Genomic DNA, 21423 nt, shown 5'->3' on the forward strand with positions numbered 1-21423 from the left:
GGCCCTCTAGCTCTGCCCTCATTCCTGCTGAGTGGAGTTTCACCCCCTGTAACTTTGGAGAGGTCTGTAGCCTTTTATTTATGTTAGTCATAAATGCTGGAGTCTGTTTTACTCAGTTTTCCTTCTCATTATTTTCTTTTCCGATATTGGAACATTCTATTGGGGTCACAGTAAATGCCTGCTAAGAACACATTCAGATCCCTTCTAAGAAGCAGTCCTATAAAGAGCAGGGAAGAAGCGATGGAACTGAAGCATGTTTGGTATCCAGCTGTCCTCTGCCCTTTGATTTGGCTCTCTGATGCTCATTAACAGTTGGCTGATTTGCAGGTGGGGTGGGGGTTCTCTATCTTAGTGTTTGGATTTGACTCACTTTCATTCAGACTTGTTTTTGTAAATTCTAAGGGAGTTATTTTATTTCTGAATTCCTTGAAAACAAGGTAATTTCAACATAAATAATTTTTATTGTAAACTTTAGCTCAAGTGTTGTTTCGACTTGTGCCCTGCTTAGACTTCATTTGCAGAGGAAAGGATTTTTAGCATGACCTGTTTCGTTTGTATTAAGAACTTTTCAGAAATTCTTAGGAGTAACAGAACCCTCACCTGGAGGATAACTGCTGTTCCTCTTGCAGGTCACACAGCACCAGTCTCAGGTCATCTGCTGGATAGATTGTCTCTGGCTCAGGTTCTCTTACAGTTGCTCTTTGCTGATTTCAGTGCGTTAACAGGACTACACTTTGCAGAATGACTGAAGTAAACTGTGTGACTCTAGAAAATGTACTAGGTTTCATCTGCAAGTTGTTCTAGTGTGTGGTATCTTAATTCTAGCTGACACTTTGTCACCTTTAGAAGGCACATAGAATATGGCCTGTGAGGATTCTACAGGCATTCGAGATTCACCTCCTTCTTTCTCTTCTTTTCCCTTTCTTTCTCTTTGTGTCTCCTCCTCTCTTTCCACCAGTGAATAACACACTATTGGAACTATGCATTTGATGCTAAAGAGAGCTGCTAGGGCCTGAGGAAAGCCTGACAAGGAAGCAGTGGGAGAAAATGACATTACCTAAGATATAAGCCATTCATGGACAGCTAAGTTCATAGTGTATGTGGATTGAGATCTTCTTACACACACAGCCTGTGCTTATTTAGTACTTTGAAGAAAGCTTCTTTGTAAATAAAAGTGTCTGCATTATACGCCAGCTCTTTTCCAAATCCAGTGAGCATAGTGTTATGTACAATGACAACACAGTGTGGACAGAGTTTGTGAAATAGAACCCCTCAAAAGTACCTGTTCCTACTGAAACTGCAGTTTGAGGGAGATGTTTTAGAGACTTATTCTGGGGATGGAGCCTGGCAATCTACATTTATTTATTTATTTATTTATTTTTATTTTCACAATCTACAGTTTTTAGTGATGTTCCTGGGTAATGTCTTAATGTACCTACCTGCCTTGGATGGATTCACGTTAGTACATGTAGGACCCGTGACTACACTCTTAGTAGTTTTTCTGTAGTTCACAGGTAGTGGGCAAATGATTAAAGTTTGACTTAAATGTTTTATAGGCAGGGTAATATTACACTGGCCCCCTAGTTTAAGAGTTTATTAAGAAGGGCTCTGTAGCCCATTACGTTTGTAGTTGTCATTCATATTGTTGATGAAAGACTGTGAGGACACCTGAATAAAATACCCTTAAAATAATATTCAGTATGTAATTGTTGTTGAGAGTGTTTTATTTCATTTTTCTGTATAAAGTTGTCTAGGATGTAGTACAGCAGGGATGTCAACCTGTGTAGCCTGCTGCCTCTAAGCGCGTGCTCCTTCTTAAGCTGCTGAGAGTTGGCCAAGGAGGAGGGAAGAAGTGTATGAATAGTGACTGCACAGGCCCAGCAGTGGTGATGCTGCGTCCTAAAGTGCTGTCAGACCAGGACAGTCTGAGTGTAAATAGACTATTATATGTCAGTTATCTAAAACTAGTTGAAAGCCCCATGATGATGGGAGGGTTGCACATACACTTGTTGCACAGTAATCTATTTCACTCTTCCAGGTACCAAAGCAGTCAGACTCACAGCCAGCCTCTGACAACCTGAGTCGCCAAGGTGACTGTGGCAAGAAGCAAGTGTCTTACAGAACTGATATTGTTGGTGGTGTGCCCATCATCACGCCAACACAGGTAACAAGTCGGTGCCTCTGCTCTGTGGCGGTCTCAGGACCGCGTACAGATGCTTTGATTTTCATCCAGGCTGAAACAATGTCTGCTGAATTCATTTAATATTTATATCCTACAAAAGCTTTTAATTTGGTTTCCTATTTGAGAGTGTTTTACAAACTTGTATATATGTTGATTATAAAAAAAGAATGGAAGTCACACAGACAAGCATTCTGTCTTTTGAGCTGAATTCTTTGTATTTTCCCTGTAGAAGTGGATTTGGGAGTTACATGTTAGACTTTGTAGCAGCATATCTCACATCAGTCTTTAGAAGTTACTCTGTCTCCCTTCTAAAGGACTGCAGAGTTCTGCCATGATTTACAGACCTCTCATAGTAAACAAATGGAGAGTTTTTCTTTTCCCTTATTTTATTTAATGGTGTCATGAACATTCTTTTAACTAGGCAATAGCCCTACCACTGCCCTTTATCTTAGTTTTTTTTTTTTTTTTTTAGAAATTTGTTTATGACAGCATCTAAAAGAATTGCAAGAGCTGTCCTTGAATCTATTTTGTAACCCAGATAAGCCTTGAACCTTAGCTCCTCCTGCCTCTGCTTCATGGGCAGTTGAGGTTACAAGTTTACACCAAGATAAATTAATTCTTGTAAGTAAAGTTGCTGGGCTAGAGTCTCCAACTATGTGGGTAATTGTATATGTGTGTTTGTGTGTGTGTTGCTTTTTTCCTGCAACCTGAGGACTGCAGCTCTGGCTAGATTGTATCCTAAAAGTACTGATGCGCCTGGGTATTAGGAAAAATAAAATAAAATAAAATAAATGAACTTGAAACTTTTATATGGACTTAAGTTTCGTACATTGCTATTGAGAAAATATACTTTAAAAAAAGATTTATTTTTAAGATTTATTTATTTATTTATTTATTTATTATGTATACAGAGTTCTGCCCGCATGTATGCCTGCAGGCCAGAATTGGTACCAAATTCATTATAGATGGTTATGAACCACCATGTGGTTGCTCGGAATTGGACTCAGGACCTCTTAAAGAGCAGTGCTCTTAACCTCTGAGCCATCTCTCCAGCCCAAGATTTATTTATTTACATCAATTTGAGTATACTGTAGCTATTTTCAGACACACCAGAAGAGGGCATCAGATCCCATTACAGATGGTTGTGAGCCACCATATAGTTGCTGGGAATTGAACTCAGGTCCTCTGGAAGAGCAGTCAGTGCTTAACCACTGAGCCACCTCTCCAGCCTGAGAAAATGCACTTTAAATACAAATTCAAGTGTTATTAGTTGTGAAGCCCAGAACTGGAAATGATGGCTGTCTGTTGCCAGTGTTGGATATGCTTGCTCAATGCTTCTGTGTCTTTTGATCTTAACAGGCTCTGATGCTCCTTACACCTTTAATGTTGTAGCATACACTATCTCTTTTCAAGCCATTTACCATAGGAGTGTGATTAGTGGGAAGAAATCTCGTAACATCAATAAATTACACTGAGTATTTTTTTCTATGTTTGGCAAAGTGTATTTAATAATCTCTGCTCTGGGTATAGTTTACAGGGTTGGGTTTTTTTGTTTGTTTGTTTTTTTTGTTTTTATTTTTATTTTTTATCATTATTTTGCCAAAGTTAAATTTTAAAAATTTAAGGAAAAAGAGAAGGGTGTGGGAGGATTGCTTTTTCTAAAAGGAGTGATTTTAGCCTCCTAAACTTGTGATTGGTAAGTAGCTGGGCTGAGCTTTCCTCCCTAACCTGGTTTACGTTACGCAGATGTGTTAAGGCTCTGTTGCGGTGTGCCTGTGGCTACTGTAGATTAAGCTCTACAGGGGATGTCAGTTAGAAACATTTCAAAGAATGCTTCTGTTTTATTGTAATACAGAATTTAAAATTACAAAGTAGCGTTTTGACTATAGATTTAAGAAAATGTTAAATAAATCTCATTGAGATGGTTAATTTACTTAAAATCTATCAGGTAATATTAAGTGTTGAATTAGTTGACCTGTTTAAGTGTATTACAGGTTGAAAATTCCTTGTGATATAACTGACAATTGAGACTTAATTATTCTTTGAAGTTTTTTGGAATTCTTAAAAATTTAACTGACAGATGGCTGGAGCGATGGCTCAGCGGTTAAGAGCACTGACTGCTCTTCCAGAGGTCCTGAGTTCAATTCCCAGCAAAAACATGGTGGCTCACAACCATCTGTAATGGGCATCTGATACCCTCTTCTGGTGTGTTTGAAGATTGCGACAGTGTACTCACATGAATGAAATAAATAGATAAATCTTTTTTTAAAAAAAAAGGAAAAGAAGAAGAGGCTGATCCTCTTTAAAATTTAAAAAAAAAAAAGTTTGCCCAGCTGACTTGTGGAATTGTAGCATATAGATGCTATAAATAACCAAGAAGTCCTGGGCATGATTATGGATAGTCACTTAGCTTTAAATACTACAAAGATTAGACAAAGAACTTGTAGACTTCACATCAGATACATTGTCCATAAAAGGACTGATAATTGTACATCATCAGTATTTCATATGCTTGTTTTGTAAAAGATCCTGTTCAGACAATGAATAGAAAAGATAAATAGAAGAAAAGTTTATAAGCTACTTATCCAACAAATGACTGTTATCTACACAAAGAACTCTCAAATCCCAGTAATTAACAAACCAAAAAGTCCTTTTGAAGTAGACAAAATTCATAAAGACATTTCACTGCCAGCACTTAGTCTAAGTGAACTTTACTAAGTATAGGTTTATGAAGGTTGTCTTGTTGTTGTTGCTGTTGTTTAATTGAATACTTTGTATGTGTGCATATGGGAGAGAGGGAAGAGGAAAGGAAAGGAAGGGAAGAAAGAAAGAAGGAAGCCAGCCAGCCTCACCCCAAGCAGAAGCACCAGAGACAGGAGTTTTGCAGAACTGTAAAAATGGGTGTTAGTGGTTAGTCAATAGCAAGAAAGTTGTGATTGTCACAGACTTAAAATTTTTCTCAGGTACATTAAAATGTATTTAAACTTAGAGCAAGAAAGAACTTTGTTTTTCTTTTCTTTTTTTCTTTTTTGCTTCATTTTAGAAAGAAGAAGTAAACGAATGTGGTGAGAGTATTGACAGAAACAATTTGAAACGGTCACAAAGCCATCTTCCTTACTTTGCTCCTAAGCCACCTCCAGACAGTGCAGTTATCAAAGCTGGATATTGTGTGAAACAAGGAGCGGTGGTGAGTAACTTACCTATTCCAGGGAAGGAGGGAAGGTTCGTGTGTCAGCAAGCTTGCAACTCAGAACCTAAGTTGTGTGCTTTATTTTCTGAAAGACCCGGAGTAGAGAGCAGGCTGTTGCAGGGAAGGGTGAAGGGGGTTTGCTCCTTGATTATCACCCAGCAGTTACTTCCTTGGGCTTGGGGCAGCTGGGCGAGTTATGCCTGTATCCACCAGCACTTAGTTTAAGGGAACTTACTAAGTTTAGATTTATGAAGGTTGTTGTTGTTTATTGAATACTTTGTGTGTGTGCAAATGGGTAAGTGAGGGGAGCACAAGCATGTATGTGCTCTGAGATCAGAAGACAACTTTGTCAGTTCTCCACTTCCAAGGTTTATATCCAGGCAAGTGCCTTTACCTGCTGAGTCATCTTTGCCACCAGAAAGTCCTTCTGTTGATTTCCCACCACTCTCAGGAGTGGTCAGGAGGTGAGCCCTAGGAGAAGTGGAGGAGTGGGTGCTAGTTTAAGGTGGGGTACCTAATCTCCCAGCATTCCAGTTTTATTTTATGAGAAAGCTGTTTTATACAATGTGGCTTTTGAAAGGTGAATGAGAGCTACAGCTTCAGGTATAAGCACCATCACTAGTAAGTTTGGGTTGTTCCCATAGTAGCGATTTCTACAAGACAAACACATTTACCAGTTTTTCTTTTCTTTCTTTCCTTTTTTTTTTTGTTTTGTTTTATTTTGTTTTTGTTTTTTTCCCCTTTTTTGGTTGTTTTTTGTTTGTTTGTTTTTGTTTCGTTTTGCTTTTTAATACAAGGTCTCTCTCTGTAACCCTGGCTGTCCTGGAACTCAGTCTATAGACATCTTTGAACTCCCGAATGCTTGCTTTCTAGTATTTCTAAGGCTCCAGATACTTGTCTGCCGGTTGCTACAGTTCACACCTATAATCCTAGCATTTGGGAGGCTAAGGAGAGATGATAACAAAGTTCTAGGTTAGCTAAGGCAAAATCTTGATGTTTATTTAATCAGCTTTTCTAAAGTTTATTCTGTATGAACTAAATCTTGAAAATCTCAAGAGAAGATAAAGTTTAGCATTTGAAAGCAACAGGAAAAAATATGAATGAAAAAAATACTTCAAGCTCTCCTGCTATTTCTATTGGTTGATTCCTGGTTAGGGAAAGTCTTCCACCTGTTGAGCCATTGGTCCCAGGGAAAGGAAGATGAAACCAGGGGTTTCCCAAGATAGAATGTCTATAGGTTGAGGCAGAATTTCCCACAGGCTGTAAGATTTAGTTGTGAGCTAATTAGGCTTTTAAGGAGGTAAGCTTTATTCCAAAATCTAAAAAATAATTTACAGATTTTTTTCTTAATTTTCAAGCCAATTTTATTTTACTTTTATGTGTATTTATTTTTATCTTATATGTATTTGCTTGAATATACATCTGTGTACTGTTGGAGTTCTAGTGCAGGCCAGAAGAAGGTGTAAGATCCTCCTGGAACAGTTTCCCCATAGAAACAGTTGTGAGCTGCCATGTGAGTGCTAGGAATTGAGCCTGTGTCTTCAGGAGGAACATTCTTAAGCACTGAGCCATTTCTCCAACATTATTTACAGATAATTTAGGATGCTTAAAAATTGATAGGAATATTTGTTAAAAGTATATCAAACATTTTCTGTATGGGTTTGTTCTGTTTTGTATTTATTGCTGACCTGTTATATATGAAATACTTGAAAAAGAATTCATGCATGTTGTAGATAGAGAAACTTGATGGATTAATGACATTTCCCATGCTGATTTTTGTCTTGTGGGCTGGGCAGGCAAGAAGGGAAGAGAACACCTCCTCTTTCTTTTCCACTGTTTGAGATCAAAATCCTGAAATATCAGAGTTACTCATAAACTGAGAGTGAGCTGCCCAAGGCCAAGACCGTCCTTCAAGGCTAGGTTAGCAGGGAGAGGTGCCATTTACCACCTCCCTTGGGAAGGTGTGTTGTTTCTGAGTACTTGGCATTTCAGATTTGTGGGTTCATATTGGAATGATTAAAGGGTGGTGAACATTTGACATTCTTTGAAGCCTCTGTCTGTTCTTCCCTGGTAGATGAAAAACTGGAAGAGAAGATATTTTCAATTGGATGAAAACACAATAGGCTACTTCAAATCTGAACTGGTATGCAGTTGCTTTGTACATGTGCCTTCAGATGCTTGGCAGGTCACACTGCCAGTGCTTGTGTGATCGAATGCTTGTATGCTGCTCTGATTTCCTAATGGTCTAGTTCTGGTTTTGAGTGCACCTGTATTTGAGTCTGTTTGGTTCCAATGGTTTGGTTAGTTACATATTTCTTAAGTGTGTTTTAAATAAAACTACCTTCAAAGAAGCATTCCATCTTGATGGATCTAAAATTACCAACCGCCCCACATATAAATCTCTGTCAGAGGGACATTAGAAGAGTTGGTGTAAGAAATCCCCCAAAAGCAGCATTCAGCCCTCTGCATGTTTACCTTCTCTTCCCTGCTGCTTCTTGCTTCTTAGCTCTCTCTTTTCCCATTTCAGATCACCTCTTCCCCCCCAACCCATCCCCCGACAGGGTTTCTCTGTGTAGTTCTGGCTGTCCTGGAACTCACTCTGTAGATCAGGCTGGCCTTGAACTCAGAAATCCTCCTGCCTCTGCCTCCTAAGTGCTGGGATTAAAGGCTTGTGCCACCACCTCCCGGCTCAGATCACCTCTTAAGATGTTTCACTTGAGATATCTTTTTTGAAGGCAGAGTCAAAGACTGAGTCTCCCTCTGAGTCTCCCTCCTTCCCTGTTTGAGTTAAAGATGTCAGGTAGCCTAAATCCTACACTAGATAGTGAATAAAGTAATGAAATTCCCTCCCTCTTGTATAAAAATGTGGGACTCTCATATGCTCCATGCTCTGAATGAAGGCATCAGAACAACATTGTCCAGATCAGCTCTCTGCCCTGGTAGATAATGTTCCATACCTATATTCTGTATAGGCCGCATGTTGCTTTTGAGTGCTGGTCGTGTAACCAGTGTGGTAAAGAAGTGAATTTATTTCATTTTAAAATTAAAACCAATTTCATTTTAGTAATTTATAGTTACTCCTAGGCAGTGTTCTGTATTAGAAGCATCCTAGTTAGGGGTCAGTTAGTTTAGGAAGCTGTAAAGAGCAGACACAACCTATATAGCTTGCTGTGGACAGTCAGAGCCCATGTGTAAAGGAAGCTGTCTTTCCCTTCTGGAAGGACCAAGGGAAGAAATGCTCAGGAAGTGGGTAGTAACAGAAGAGAATGCTCACATGCATAGTTGTCGATAAAAAGAGGCACTATATCAAGGGCAGACCTAGAGATAGACATAAATATTTGTTCTTGTGTGAGTGCATTTAAATATAAAACACACTGTAGCCCTGCCTCTTGAGAAAATGAATATTTCTTCCCAAAAGAAACCTAGACTCCATGGAAAAATGGCAGATTCTGTAGCTGTGCAAGAGAAATAAATGTAAGGTGAGCTGGAATGTCTTATATCAGAAAGCGAGAAAATGCTAGTCACCCAGAAGTCACTTTACAAACATTTCCCTTACCAGATCACGGACAATGAGAAAGTATCAAAATACACAATGATTATAATGTATTACAGTGCAAATATAGATCTCCATGTGCTCAGCTAGATGTAATAAATGGGTGTTGATTGAGCTCATGTAACCACAGTGAAGGACAAGATGCTTAAACAGGAACGAGACACCAATCTGAAATAAACACTAAGCACAGTGGGAAGAGAGCAGCTGTACGGGAAGAAGCGGCAACACCATGTCCACCAGGCAGCCAGGCTCAATGAACTTGAGCGGTGGTGAGAATGTTGAAACCGTCTACTGCCTTATGGGAGAGCATGAAAAGCACACCACATCAGCTCTGCACTGCTCCTGCTAAAGGTTTCGTCTGGGTGTAATCACCAAGTATCAGCCACATCTAAGGGAGGAGGCAGCCTACAAAAGAAAGTAATGGCTGTGATCTCAGGAGTCTGTGTTCCTCTCTGGAGGAGTGAGGAACTCTTCTATACTAAACAGAAAGAGACACTCTCCCCCTGTAGGACAATGTGACTCCACCTGCTGACTGGTGGCTGTAACAGGAGCACTTTAGGGCAGCCTGCCGACTGTAGCAGCTCAGCTCCAAGTGACTGTTCTTGGTCTCTTTTGTAAATTCATTATTGTTTCAGTGTTCAAGAAAGACAGGCGAGGAGAACTATGTGGTAGGAAAACAAACAGGAAATACAAGCAGCTCATTCAGAAAGAGATTGGGCTGAGTGAGGAATGGAGTGGTAGCATGAATCCCTACTATGTGTGAGGCCTTGGATTAGAGCCTCAACACTCCTAAGCAGTACAAATAGCTAGAGGTCTTCAGAAGTATGTGACAATGCTCAGTGCCACTCAGGCTTCAGGACATACAGGTGTGCACTGCACAGATAGTACTCATGATCATGAGGAGGCTGTGTCTAAGTGAACAGCTCACAAACCTGCTGTTTTCAGAGAAGATCAGTGGAGAAGAAATAGTATTTCTTCAAATTCCAGGTTACTGTGTAGGTGAGTGATGTTAGAAAAAAATCACCACTTGGCAGGCAGCTATGCCAATAATGACTTCAGGTAAGAATCCTTAATACTTGTCAAACCAGTGGAAAATCAGGTTGGAAAATCAAGTATTCCATAGGCTCCTGGTGTCTCAGTAGTGACCAGCATGAGTCACACGCTGCCTCCACACCATGCACCTCCTGATAGGACGGCTGAGAAGTAGTCAATTGCAGTGGTTTCCTTCTAGAAGCATGTGGCCTGCACATCAGGATGAATAAACATCAGACTGACCATGACTGGGAAACTGTCTATGAAATAAGGGGCCTAAACATCTTATAGCTTTATAGGCTGACAAAGGACAAAAAAACTAACCCATGAAGTAAAGGAGACTAAGAGAAGAGACAGTGACACAAGTCTGCTGTAGACTGAACCTTAGACAGAAACTATGTCAGCAACTATGTCAGCTTGTCTTCTCCCATGAGGGACACCCAGAGGGTAACTTGTAAGATCAGAATGTGGCCTATAGATTCTGGCCATACTGCAAGGATGCCGAGGTTTGGGATCCATAACACCGTGATCGTGTAAAATTGATTTTAGAAGTCAAGCATGATACCTAGTAGTAGAGATGTGTCATGTCTTTAACTTGTATGCCGATAGTCCTGAAATATGTAGACACATGTGTACAGGCTTATAGCAAACCTGGACTTACTACACAGTGCTGTCTATGTCAAGATGGCCTTCCAAAAGAGGAAGTAGAATACTTACTGGTCCTCGTGGTCCATCATGACCAAGCCTACTGCTTAGTGACTGTCATTGAGACCAGAAACCAAGCTTCAGACAACAGTGTATGTGATGGCATGAAACTAGAGCTGTCCTGCTGCTGCAAGTCTCAGAGTGGTGGTGCAGTTGTGTCTGAGAATGGCCTGAGGTCCACATAAGATAGCTCGCTTTTGACAGGAAATGTCCTGTGTCTGCTTTTTGCCAGGAAAAGGAACCTCTGCGGGTAATACCACTTAAAGAAGTTCATAAAGTCCAAGAGTGCAAGCAAAGGTAAGGACTGCCTGATTCTGGCACAGCACAGTATGGAGAACCAGGCCTCCCCTCACTGATGAGCTTACAGTGTGCTTCTTCCTCTGTTCTTGTGTGGATTTGTAATTGTGTAACTTTTTTTTAATCTGTAAAGTAATTTAATTTTCTATTTGAAAACAAAGTTAGGAAACAACCCATTAGTACACTGACATTTTAGAAGTAGTTCAGTAATGGAAAGGAAAAATTATAAGCAATTTCTGAGATTTAACTAATTGAGGTATTTTTAGTTTTCAAAGGTGCTGCAGAACAGGCTGTTGCAGTAAGTTGCATCAGCTGTGCCATGATGAATGGAACAAATTGTCAACGCTTGGACTCTAAAGTCACTTCTTGAATCTTTTCTAAATGAGTTGTGTAAAATATGGGAATACTAACGTAAAACTGCAAAAGGGAGATGTGGTTTTGTTAGTTTCTTTCTAACATTTATTGGCACATACTTGGCACTGAGTAAACAGCTGAGACTATCAAACTGATTTACCTACAACTGGATGATCGTTTTTCATGACAGTGACATAATGATGAGGGACAACCTGTTTGAAATCGTGACGACATCTCGGACTTTTTATGTGCAGGTAAGACGCTTCTTAGGGATCATAGATTCTCTTACAAGAAGTTAATAACATTGAGAGGTGAAGTAAATATAAATAAAGCTCATTGGTTTTAATGAATATAATTTACCAGCTTATTAAAGGATGTCAGGTGGTGGTGGGAATAGAATCAGGTGTGGAATTGTTGTGTTATGAATTGGTGACATGGATCAAAGTCACATTTAGAAGAAAGGAAGTGCTGTTTTACTTAAGATTTTAGTGTGTGCCTTCAAATGTATTATCTTTTTATGTTTTTCCTTAATAACAATTTTGGTAATTTTATTAAGAAGGAAAAGAAAGTCTCAAGTATAAATGAAATTATTGAAAAAAAGCATTTGGGGCTGGAGAGATGGCTCAGTGGTTAAGAGCACCGTCTGCTCTTCCAGAGGTCCTGAGTTCAATTCCCAGCAACCACATGGTGGCTCACAACCATCTGTAAAGTGATCTGATGCCCTCTTCTGGTGTGTCTGAAGACAGCAACAGTGTACTTACATAAAATAAATAAATCTTAAAAAAAGGAAAAAGAAAAGAAAAAGAAAAAAGCATTTGTTTTGGTTTATGAAAGTTAACACATGGCTATTGCAGAAAAATTAAAAAAACAATGGTTTGTAAAATACACATACTTCCACGTTCAGTCACTGATACTTGCAGCAAGATCATTGTAAATGTATAAAATCTTGTTTGCTTTCATATATTGTCATTTTCCCCATGTCATTAAAATTCTCTTGGTAATAGGTGGGTCTGGAGGCTCATATCTTTAATTAGAATTAAAGGCAGTCAGGAGGCAGAGGCAGGTAGATTTTGTTGAATCTAAGGCTAGCCAGGGCTATATAGTGAGATTCTGCCTCAAAAAAAGTTATCTTTGGAAACATTTTAGAATTGCATCATACTCCATCCATGTATTGTGGCTGAACATTCATATGCATAGTTTTCATACATTCACTCTGCAAGTACAGTGATGGCAGCATCTTGTGTAAAGTTTGGCCTGAATTTCTGAGTCTTTCGGATGTGTCTAGGTCAGACTCAGCCATCAGAACAGCTTTTCTGTTTGTGGCTTTGACTTTGATTGTTTTCCTGCTACTAGCACAGAATGAAAGTGCACTGGCCCTGTGCCTGCTTCTAGTTCTGTCCTTTGAAAAATGGTCCTTGAAGTTATTGGCATTTGATAGATTCTGGGAGAAGGGGACTTAGTTTTCTTTAGTGAATTGATTGTTGGTTGGGTGCCAACACCTGTAACAGGCTCCACTTCCAAAATTAGCTGTGCAACACAAACTGGACTTGAGGACTTGATGGTAAAAAAGGTTGGTGCAAGGAATCACAAAAGTCGAATGGGAAGGGGTAGGAGAGTAGAGAGGAAGGAGTTGGAGAAGGAGGTGAATATGTTCAGAATACATTGTATGAAATTCACAAAGAGCTAATAAAATAGTGCTAAAGCACACAAAATTCAGCATACAATATACAAACTGCATAGAAAAAACATGGCATAAAAACTAGAGTCTAGTTTTAGATCTACTTCTCAAGGTGTGAGGTTCTCAAAGGACAGGAGTAAGAAGGCATGTGCCCTTCTCAGCCTCATGCTGAGGCTGTTCCACCCGAACATTCCAATCTCATGATGTTTAAATTCACACTGGCCAGTCTTCATCAAGAAAGAGGACTACTTCTGAATTTGACTACCAGTGTCTCTTTAATCCACTGTCCTATTGGAAATTATTCCTAAAATTAATATGTAAGACGGTGCCAGAATGGCTTTGAAAGTGGCAGATATCTATCTATCTGTCTATCTGTCTGTCTGTCTATCTAGACACACACACACACACACATACACACACACATACACACACACACACACATACACACAGCAAGTTTAGATACAGTGTTTGGCTGGCTGGTGGTGGTGCACGCCTTTAATCCCAGCACTTGAGAGGCAGAGGCAGGCGGATTTCTGAGTTTGAGTCCAATCTAGTCTACAGAGTGAGTTCCAGGACAGCCAGGGCTACACAGAGAAACCCTGTTTCGAAAAACCAAAAAAAAAAAAAAAAAAAAAAAAAAAAAAAAAAAAAAAAAGATACAGTGTTTGGCAGTGAAATAAGGTCTTTGGTTTCCTCCTCTTACTTCCTTTCTAAAAGCACTCATTATATATACTTTGTGTCTGAGTTTAAACATGTAGTGCCTATCTTATGTCTCCATATAGAACCTGGTTCACAAAAACCTGGATTAAAAATAATGTTTCTAGAGCCAGCTTTGGTGGCATATACCTGTAACCGACTGCTCAAAAGGTTGAAGCAGGAAGTTCAAGGGCAACCTGGCTAAAGAGTGAATTGAAGGCCAGCTTGAGCAATTTAGTGTGACTCTGTGTCAAAACTAAAACACAAATTTTAAAATAAAATAAAGCATCCATGGCTGAGTGTTTTTCTGTAATGTGTATGTTGGTTCAGCCTCCCAATAACATAAGCTCACCATAAGAGTGCTTTTAGGGATTGGAGCGATGGCTCAGAGGTGAAGAGCATGAGCTGCTCTTGCAGAAGACTGGCTTGATTCCAAGACAGGCTTGCTCTGTGTAGCCCTGGCTGTTCTGGAACTCACTCTGTAGACCAGGCTGGCCTCTAACTCAGAAATCCGCCTGCCTCTGCCTCCCAAGTGCTGGGATTAAAGGTGTGCGCCACCACTGCCCAGGAAAAACCCACTTTTTTTTTTTTTTTTTTTTGGCTTTTCCAGTGTCCTTGTTGGGTAGTTCATAAACACCTCCAGCACTCAGGAGGTGGAGTCAGGCAGATGACAGGCAGGTAGACCTCTAGAGGACAGCCAAGGCTATGCAGAGAAACCCTCTCTCAAAACAAAACAAAAATAAAGTGCTTTGAAAACTTTTTTAAAAGAAATTATTCCCTTTGAATCTGTTTGCAGGTGACATTATATTGCCAAGGTACAGAATTTATGGAATTAGAAGGTGATTTTGAGAGAAAATTGACTGAAATATCCCCTTTATTTCCTTTAGGCTGATAGCCCGGAAGAGATGCACAGTTGGATTAAAGCAGTCTCTGGCGCCATTGTCGCACAGCGGGGGCCTGGCAGATCATCCTCTTCTGTAGGTTTTCTCCTTCTCGGGGAGAAGCTCCACAGGCCTCCATACTTTGAAGTTGTTTTCTTCCTTTCCCTGATCCTTCAGTTTCTTTCTTGAGATGATTTGCATGTTGACTTTTATACCACTTGGACTTGCAAAGATAATGCACCCTAATTGAGAGCTTTGTAGTATTCCAGGCATAGCTTTCTGTGCACATTGTCTTCATGCACAAGCTGGACGGCTAAAGAATAGAGCCTTCCTTTCTTTGTTCTTGCAGTTAGGTTCTTGTTAGTGGGTCAGGGTGTAGCAGTTTGACACTGTTGGTATGACAGTGGCCATTCAAGGCACTTTCAGTTCCACCAAAACTTGGTTTTGTGATGTCTTGGTTTTTCCCTTTGCTTGCCAATTTTCAGTTCAGATTTTTTTTTTCCTTAGTGGTGTTGGAATACCACTGACCAAGCTAGAGGCTTAAGTACAGTTTTGTGTTCCCATTCATTTTTTTCTATTTCATGTTGCTATTTCAATTTTCCACCAGGTTGATACAAAAGCTTGTTATCTTTTCTGTAGTTTAATAGTAATATTGAAATAACTAAATGCCTTGCTTGGGCATTGCCAGAGAAACACATGTTATTCATATTGTTCAAGTACCTCCTAAGGAATAGTTTGGTTTGGACTACTTTGGCCATCCATCTCTGTTCTGAAAATGCAAACCCTTTTGAGAAATTACACCTTAAAAGTAGCAGTTATCAAGTGTCCTGGTATGCCGTACCATAGCCTTTATGATGTAGATTCTAAATATACCTATATGTGATGTGTTAGAATGGCGGTGTCAGAACATGCCACACACCAGGCCCAAACAGTTCTCCGTGTAAGAGGTTTAATTGAGAGGGAGAGAGGAGGCAGTATTGGTGGGTGGGGGTGTGTGTGTGTGTGAGAGAGAGAGAGAGAGAGAGGGAGGGGGAGAGTGTTCCCCATATATATACAGGTTCTGACATAGTGGCCACAGGTAAAGGTGGGAGGTGAGCCCAATGGATTCTGGGAATATGGTGGCTGTGCCTTGGCAACAAGTCTGTGAGGCCCGCCCATGTGACATCACGGGCTTCAGAGGCCCTGATGCTGACAATATGCACCTGTATTTTCAGTATTTTACTGTCTTTTACTAGTTTTCTGTAAGTGATAATGACAGATCAGTGGATAGTAATTCTCTTTTCCCGTTCCTTGTTCATTTATTATTATAGTAGTATTCCTTTAGGAGTACCTAAGAAACTTCTTTCATGGGTGTTAGTTTTGTAACTGCCTGCATTTTATGTGACTCTTTCAACAGTCAAGTATGAGATTCTCTGCAAAAACAATGTCTGTTGGGAAGAGGGAAATTTGGAGAAGGGTGTTTGTGTTCTGTGCTTTGTGGTGGGGGCAAATTGGACTGTCCAGCTGTGACTATCAGCACAATTCTCTCTTTTCCTCCCTCTCCCAATATAGGTTAACTCTAATCTTAGCTTTGCACTGTGTTCCAGATGCGGCAGGCCAGAAGGCTGTCGAACCCTTGTATACAGAGGTATACATCAAGAGCTGGTGAATGCAGCACGTATGTGGGCTCTCATGCAAATGTGCCTTCTTAGTAGAAGGCCTGGACTCGCTCCTCCTTACAGCTGATCATAGAAGGTTGAGTTAACCGGACTGCCTTTTGCAGTTGTCATCACTAACGCAAACTATTTTACTGTAGTCATCAGGTTGAATATATATAGTTTAAAAAAAAAAAAAAAAGCAACCATATGAATGGAAGCTTCCAGAGCTTCAGAAACTAACTGACTGAATTGCTGTAAGAGTTCTCATTTCCGTGTTTTATGTATTTTGAGATTTTTTTTTTTTTAATAATACTATAACACTTGAAATGAGCCTTTGTTCTTCTGATCCAGGCAAACTTCTGCACGCGTCCATGTTGGATAAACTCTGTCACCAGAATTGCTTGGTGTTTTATAGCTCTGGTGAAGTTTTACCATGTAATGGGAGCCTGTAGGGTTTGCTGATCGTGGTGCTGTTTTCAAAGCAGCTACTGTCCTAAATGAGCACACACCAGGAGCTGCATAGCACACTGCCGTGTCCTCAGACTTGTCCTTAGAAGTACAAGCAAGTCAGTTTTTACAGCTGATCTTGTTTCAGCAGTTTTAAAAGTGATTCAGTTGTACCCTTTTTTACTTTTAATGTCTTAAGCCACACCAGTGTGTGACTTACCTAAAATAAACTGAATTGAACTAGTTGCAGTGAAGTTAAGAGAAGCAAAAAACAAGTTGTCAGACTATGAGACAAAATCATGTCTGAAAAGTCTTGACTTTTATTGATTAATTGTTGACTTTGTTGATTAATCTGTGGCCTTTCATTTTTATGTTTCACATTTTATCTTTTTAATACTTGGGATAATCCCCATTCTTCTTAAATGCTGGTAGACTCTTCTTTCAACACAATTCAGTCGCAGTTGGAACACTGTATCTCAATTTAAGCTGACTAGTGCCATAAGCTGCCAAATTCAGCTTTGGTGACAGAATTAGATTCTTAGTAGAATTGGTTGTTGGCTATCATTGCTTTGAACTCACCCCTAAAATGCATTGCTTTGGGAAGGAACTTGCACATTTATGCTGCATGGCTCATGCTTCTGCTTTGTGTGTATGTGTGTGTGTGTGTGTTGCTTGTTTTTCAGAGAATCAAGTCTCACATTGAGTGACTAACTTTGTTGTTGGTGCCTTGCTATGTCTGACGACCGTTCCTCTTTCCAGGAGCATTCCGGCTGTCCTTCAGAACCCAAATGCGCTGTCCGTCCTGCAGGGGCAGCAGCCACCGCCTCACATTCCGCAGCCTCTCGCAGCCACTCTCTGGTCTCAGGCTGTGCCATGGAGAAGCGAGGAGTTTACCAGTCTCTTGCCAAGGTCAAGCCAGGGAACTTCAAGGTCCAGACTGTCTCTCCAAGAGAGCCAGCTTCCAAAGTGACTGAACAGGCTCTGCTCAGACCTCAGAGTACAAACGGCCCTCAGGGAGAAGATGGCGAGCCAGTGGACTTAGATGACGCCAGCCTACCAGTCAGTGATGTGTGAGGTGGGCGCACATGGGCTGCCTGCGCCACTCACCCTCAGTGTCCTTTCATGAGGCTTCTCGCCAAAGATGATAGAGGGTGAATGATCTCAGTGCATACGTCATACTGTCTCGAGGGTAGACTCTGTAAGCTGGCAAGCCAAGAATCTAGGGAGTGGCCAAGTCAACATAATTTCTTTAAGAAAGGAAGAAAACAAGCTGTGTCAATATTGACTGTCGAAGCTTTACATGTTTGGATGGTAAAAAATGTGTGTGTGATTTTTTTTTTTAAGTGACTTTGAAATTTTAAATAACAATTTAAAACATTAAAATTTCTTATCTTGGTCATTTAAACAAACTAATATGACTCCCTATGAAATACTCAATATTTACACATTCTTATCAGCTAACATCATCAAGTAGGCCATTTCCAGACAAAAATTCCTAAACTCATGGTGTCTGTGGTGCTGCAGAATTTATATCGCAATGTGGACTGTTTAGAAATTCTAACCATTTATGATATTCTGCTTGTCCAGGTGAGTGGAAAATTTGACTAGACGATTGGTGCAGGTGGCAGTGGAACAGGGCGAGCAGAAGGGGAGACTGGAGGTCAGCTACAGCTAAGATTGAGTTTTTGTGGGGAGGGGACTTTTTTATTTTTATTTTAGAGATTGGATTTCTCTTGTAGCCATGGTTGTTCTGGAACTCGCTCTGTAAACCAGGCTGCCCTTGAACTTTTTGTGATCCTTCTGCCTCTGTTGCCTCCCAAATTATAGGGCTGGGTCACCAACTTGCAGCCCAAGACACTTGTTTTTAAAAGCTCAGTATTTTATTTCAGTAAAAATTATTTGGACATAAATTTTGGGAAGAACTAATTTTTTTAAAATCAAAGTTTTGTAAATAGATCTTATTTGTGAATTTGGATCAGTGAAAGACCTCAGTTCACATGCTAAGTCAAACGGCTCTCAGTCATGGACTTGTGGCCTCTCCCTTGTCATCAGTAGTAACCTATACTCAAGTGCCTGTGCCTTCTCATCTCACTTAGGATTGCACCCCAAAGTCCTACATGATTGGCTTTAAATGTCTGAGTAAGTTAATTTCATTAGCATAGTTTAATATGTTAAATAAGATAGCATTTTATATCAGAGACACCAGAATGTTGGTGTTCAACTACCTGTGCAATATTTATGTCTTGAAAACCAGATCTGAGTATGCATTGAATCGTGGGGGTATCATCAATAGAAGCACCTCTCTGAAGAACCCAGTTTTCCGGTGTTGAATGATAGACTGGTTTGAGCAAGTACTGTTTTGTGACCGCATCGTAAGTGTTTGCGTCCCCAGACTGCTGCTCTGTGGTGTTTCCAGTCTCAGGATTGTGTTTTGGAGTCATGGTATTAGTGTTTTGCATTTTTATGTTCTAAGACTACTTGGAGGATAAAAGATTTGCTACAGCAGTCTAGGGTTAAGATGTGCTATTTAGTTGCCCAATACAAGAACATACCACTCACCTTTTGTATTCATAAGCTAATATGTTAAGAGTTCTGTGTAGTTTTCTTGTGCACCTGCATTAGAAGACCGTAGGACAGGCTGTTAAGCAGTTATCACCCTTCTGCTGCCGTATTCATCACCCAGGCTCTCTTTTACAAGTTCCTTTTTCATGAACACACCTAGGGACCCTTGTACAGACTCTGGCAGTATTGATGAGCCTGGCGCTGTTCGCTTTGGTGCAGCCTCCACAGTGTGTGCGTTCCTTTTATCATATTTTGGTATGGGTAATTTGATATATTTCCTGGTGGTAAAATATTAGCTCTATTTTGGGACTTTTTGTAGAATTACATTTATTCAAAAGCATAGGAATATGTTCTTGTGATTGTCAGGATCTCCTAATATTTATCTCAATTCTTTTGTAAGCTTGTGGAAATTATTTAATTATATTAAAGCATATTTTCTTGTAAATATGTCCTATCTGAAGTGTCAGCAGTTACTTTGAATACTGTACTATTTGCTGCATTTTTTTCCTGTGTGTATAATGTATCTCCTTTCAGAACAGGAATGTGCCTCCTAATGTTTACTGTTACACTGCTATCTTTGTATGTCCAGTTGGTTGAACACTGTAATGACTTGAGAATAAACCGCTCAGAATTAATTTTCATTCAATTCTCGTTTTGTTTGGCTTAGTGAAAAAGTCAGTAGAACTGGTAAGAAACATTTTTGATAAGTTCATTTAACTTCCTTTTCAATAAACAGATTTTGTTCCAGGACAGCCAGGGTTAAACAGAGAAGCTCTGTCTTGAAAAACCAAAAAATAAAAATAATTAGAAAAAATTTCAGATCCTTGAATTCTTGGGGTTTGTTGTTGCTATTTGTTTGTTTTTTGAGACAGGGTCTCACTTTGTAGTCTTGGCTGGCCTGAAACTCAGTATGTGGACTGTGTTGGCATTGAACTCAGAGAGATCCTCCTGCCTCTAGCTTCCTGGGTGCTAGAATTGTAAAAGTGTGTACCAACAGGCCCAGCAGATCCATGAATTTTTAAGACAGCTTAATATGAAATTGTACAGAGAAAATGTGTGTTAAGAAAGCTTGTTCTTTTTACTTAAAAAACAAACAAACAAACAAAAAACATGTTCTCAAAATTATATGTGAAAATCACCTGTGAAGTATGTTTGAGTTGTTGAGCTGCGGAGAACTCAAGGTTATTTGGTCAGGCTGAGCTGAGGCAAGACTGATGGCAGAGAACTTAGATCCCCATGCTGCCTGCCGTGTAGGGAATAGTGGGAAAGGGGCTGAGATGTGTAGTCAACCCCCTAAAACAAATGCTCAAGAGCCTGCTTTTTGAAAAGTTTTCCTTGTGATAATGGGCTGTAGTGAATTGTATGTCTAGAGTCTAGCCCCAAATGCCTGCTGCCCAGAGTAAACGCAAACACTTATCCACTGAGCAAAGGATGGGCTGCTAATATAATATATATTGAACTTTATGCTTATAATTCAATTGAATTAAGTCACAAGACACTAGCAGCGATTTTAGATGTCTCCCTTTGTTCCTTGTGTCTACTTCATTGTCAAATCCTGCTTTATCTTCCTGTCTTCCTGACCTTACCTCTAAAATGCAGTACATGATTGGGCCTGTCAACAGTTCGTGCTATACTCACTGAAAAATTGACTGTGATCCAGTAAATGTCATTCCGCCAATACACATGCAAGCAGCCTATGTATAGTTAAACTAGGGGGTCACACAAAAAGTCATGAAAGTAAAAGGGGATAAAAGAAGGGTTTCAGCAGAAAAGTGAAGGCGATAGGATATTGAAAAGGGTGACATGAGAAATGACTGGAAGTTCACTATCCACAGAACTGTTTTAAGTATTTTATATTTATTATATTTTATTGCTTTTGGTGGGGGGTGGAGAGCTCAGCAGTTAAGAGTATGGACTGCTCTTGCAGAGGACCTGAGTTCAGTTCCCAACACCTCCCATCTCCAGGGAGCCTGCCTCTCTCTGTGGTTTGAATGAGAATTCCTCCATATGCTCCCATAATTTGCATGCTTAGTCTGCATTTGGTGAACTGGAAAGATTAGGAGGTGTGGTCTTATTGGAGGAGTTCTGTCACTGGAGGTGGGCTTTGAGATCTCAAAAGCCCACACCATGCCCTGTCTCTGTCTCTCTCTCTGCCTGCCTGCCTGCCTCCCTCCTTCCTTCCCTCCCTCCCTCCCTCCCTCCCTCCCTC

At 40.1% G+C, this 21423-nt stretch overlaps 1 protein-coding gene across 6 annotated transcripts in view; it reads left to right on the top strand.

Annotated features, from left to right (window-relative positions):
- The window catches only part of Plekha1 (pleckstrin homology domain containing A1), a 53791-nt gene extending 33931 nt beyond the window's left edge, over positions 1 to 19860 (top strand). For 3 of the 6 annotated variants that reach the window (XM_031388562.1, XM_031388560.1, XM_031388561.1), the window contains exons 6-12: positions 2039 to 2164; positions 5226 to 5369; positions 7447 to 7515; positions 10895 to 10959; positions 11504 to 11567; positions 14575 to 14664; positions 17412 to 19860. In XM_031388562.1, coding sequence (XP_031244422.1) covers positions 2039 to 2164; positions 5226 to 5369; positions 7447 to 7515; positions 10895 to 10959; positions 11504 to 11567; positions 14575 to 14664; positions 17412 to 17726 — 873 coding nt within the window. In that variant the 3' untranslated portion in view covers positions 17727 to 19860. Of the gene's footprint in view, positions 1 to 2038; positions 2165 to 5225; positions 5370 to 7446; positions 7516 to 10894; positions 10960 to 11503; positions 11568 to 14574; positions 14665 to 16154; positions 16303 to 17411 lie in introns of all 6 variants that reach the window. The other 3 variants (XM_031388564.1, XM_031388565.1, XM_031388563.1) reach the window with 3 other exon arrangements.
- The last annotated feature ends 1563 nt before the right edge of the window (positions 19861 to 21423 follow it).

This window comes from Mastomys coucha, unplaced genomic scaffold, assembly GCF_008632895.1.
Source record: "Mastomys coucha isolate ucsf_1 unplaced genomic scaffold, UCSF_Mcou_1 pScaffold21, whole genome shotgun sequence".
In the NCBI taxonomy this organism is placed as follows: Eukaryota; Metazoa; Chordata; class Mammalia; order Rodentia; family Muridae; genus Mastomys; species Mastomys coucha.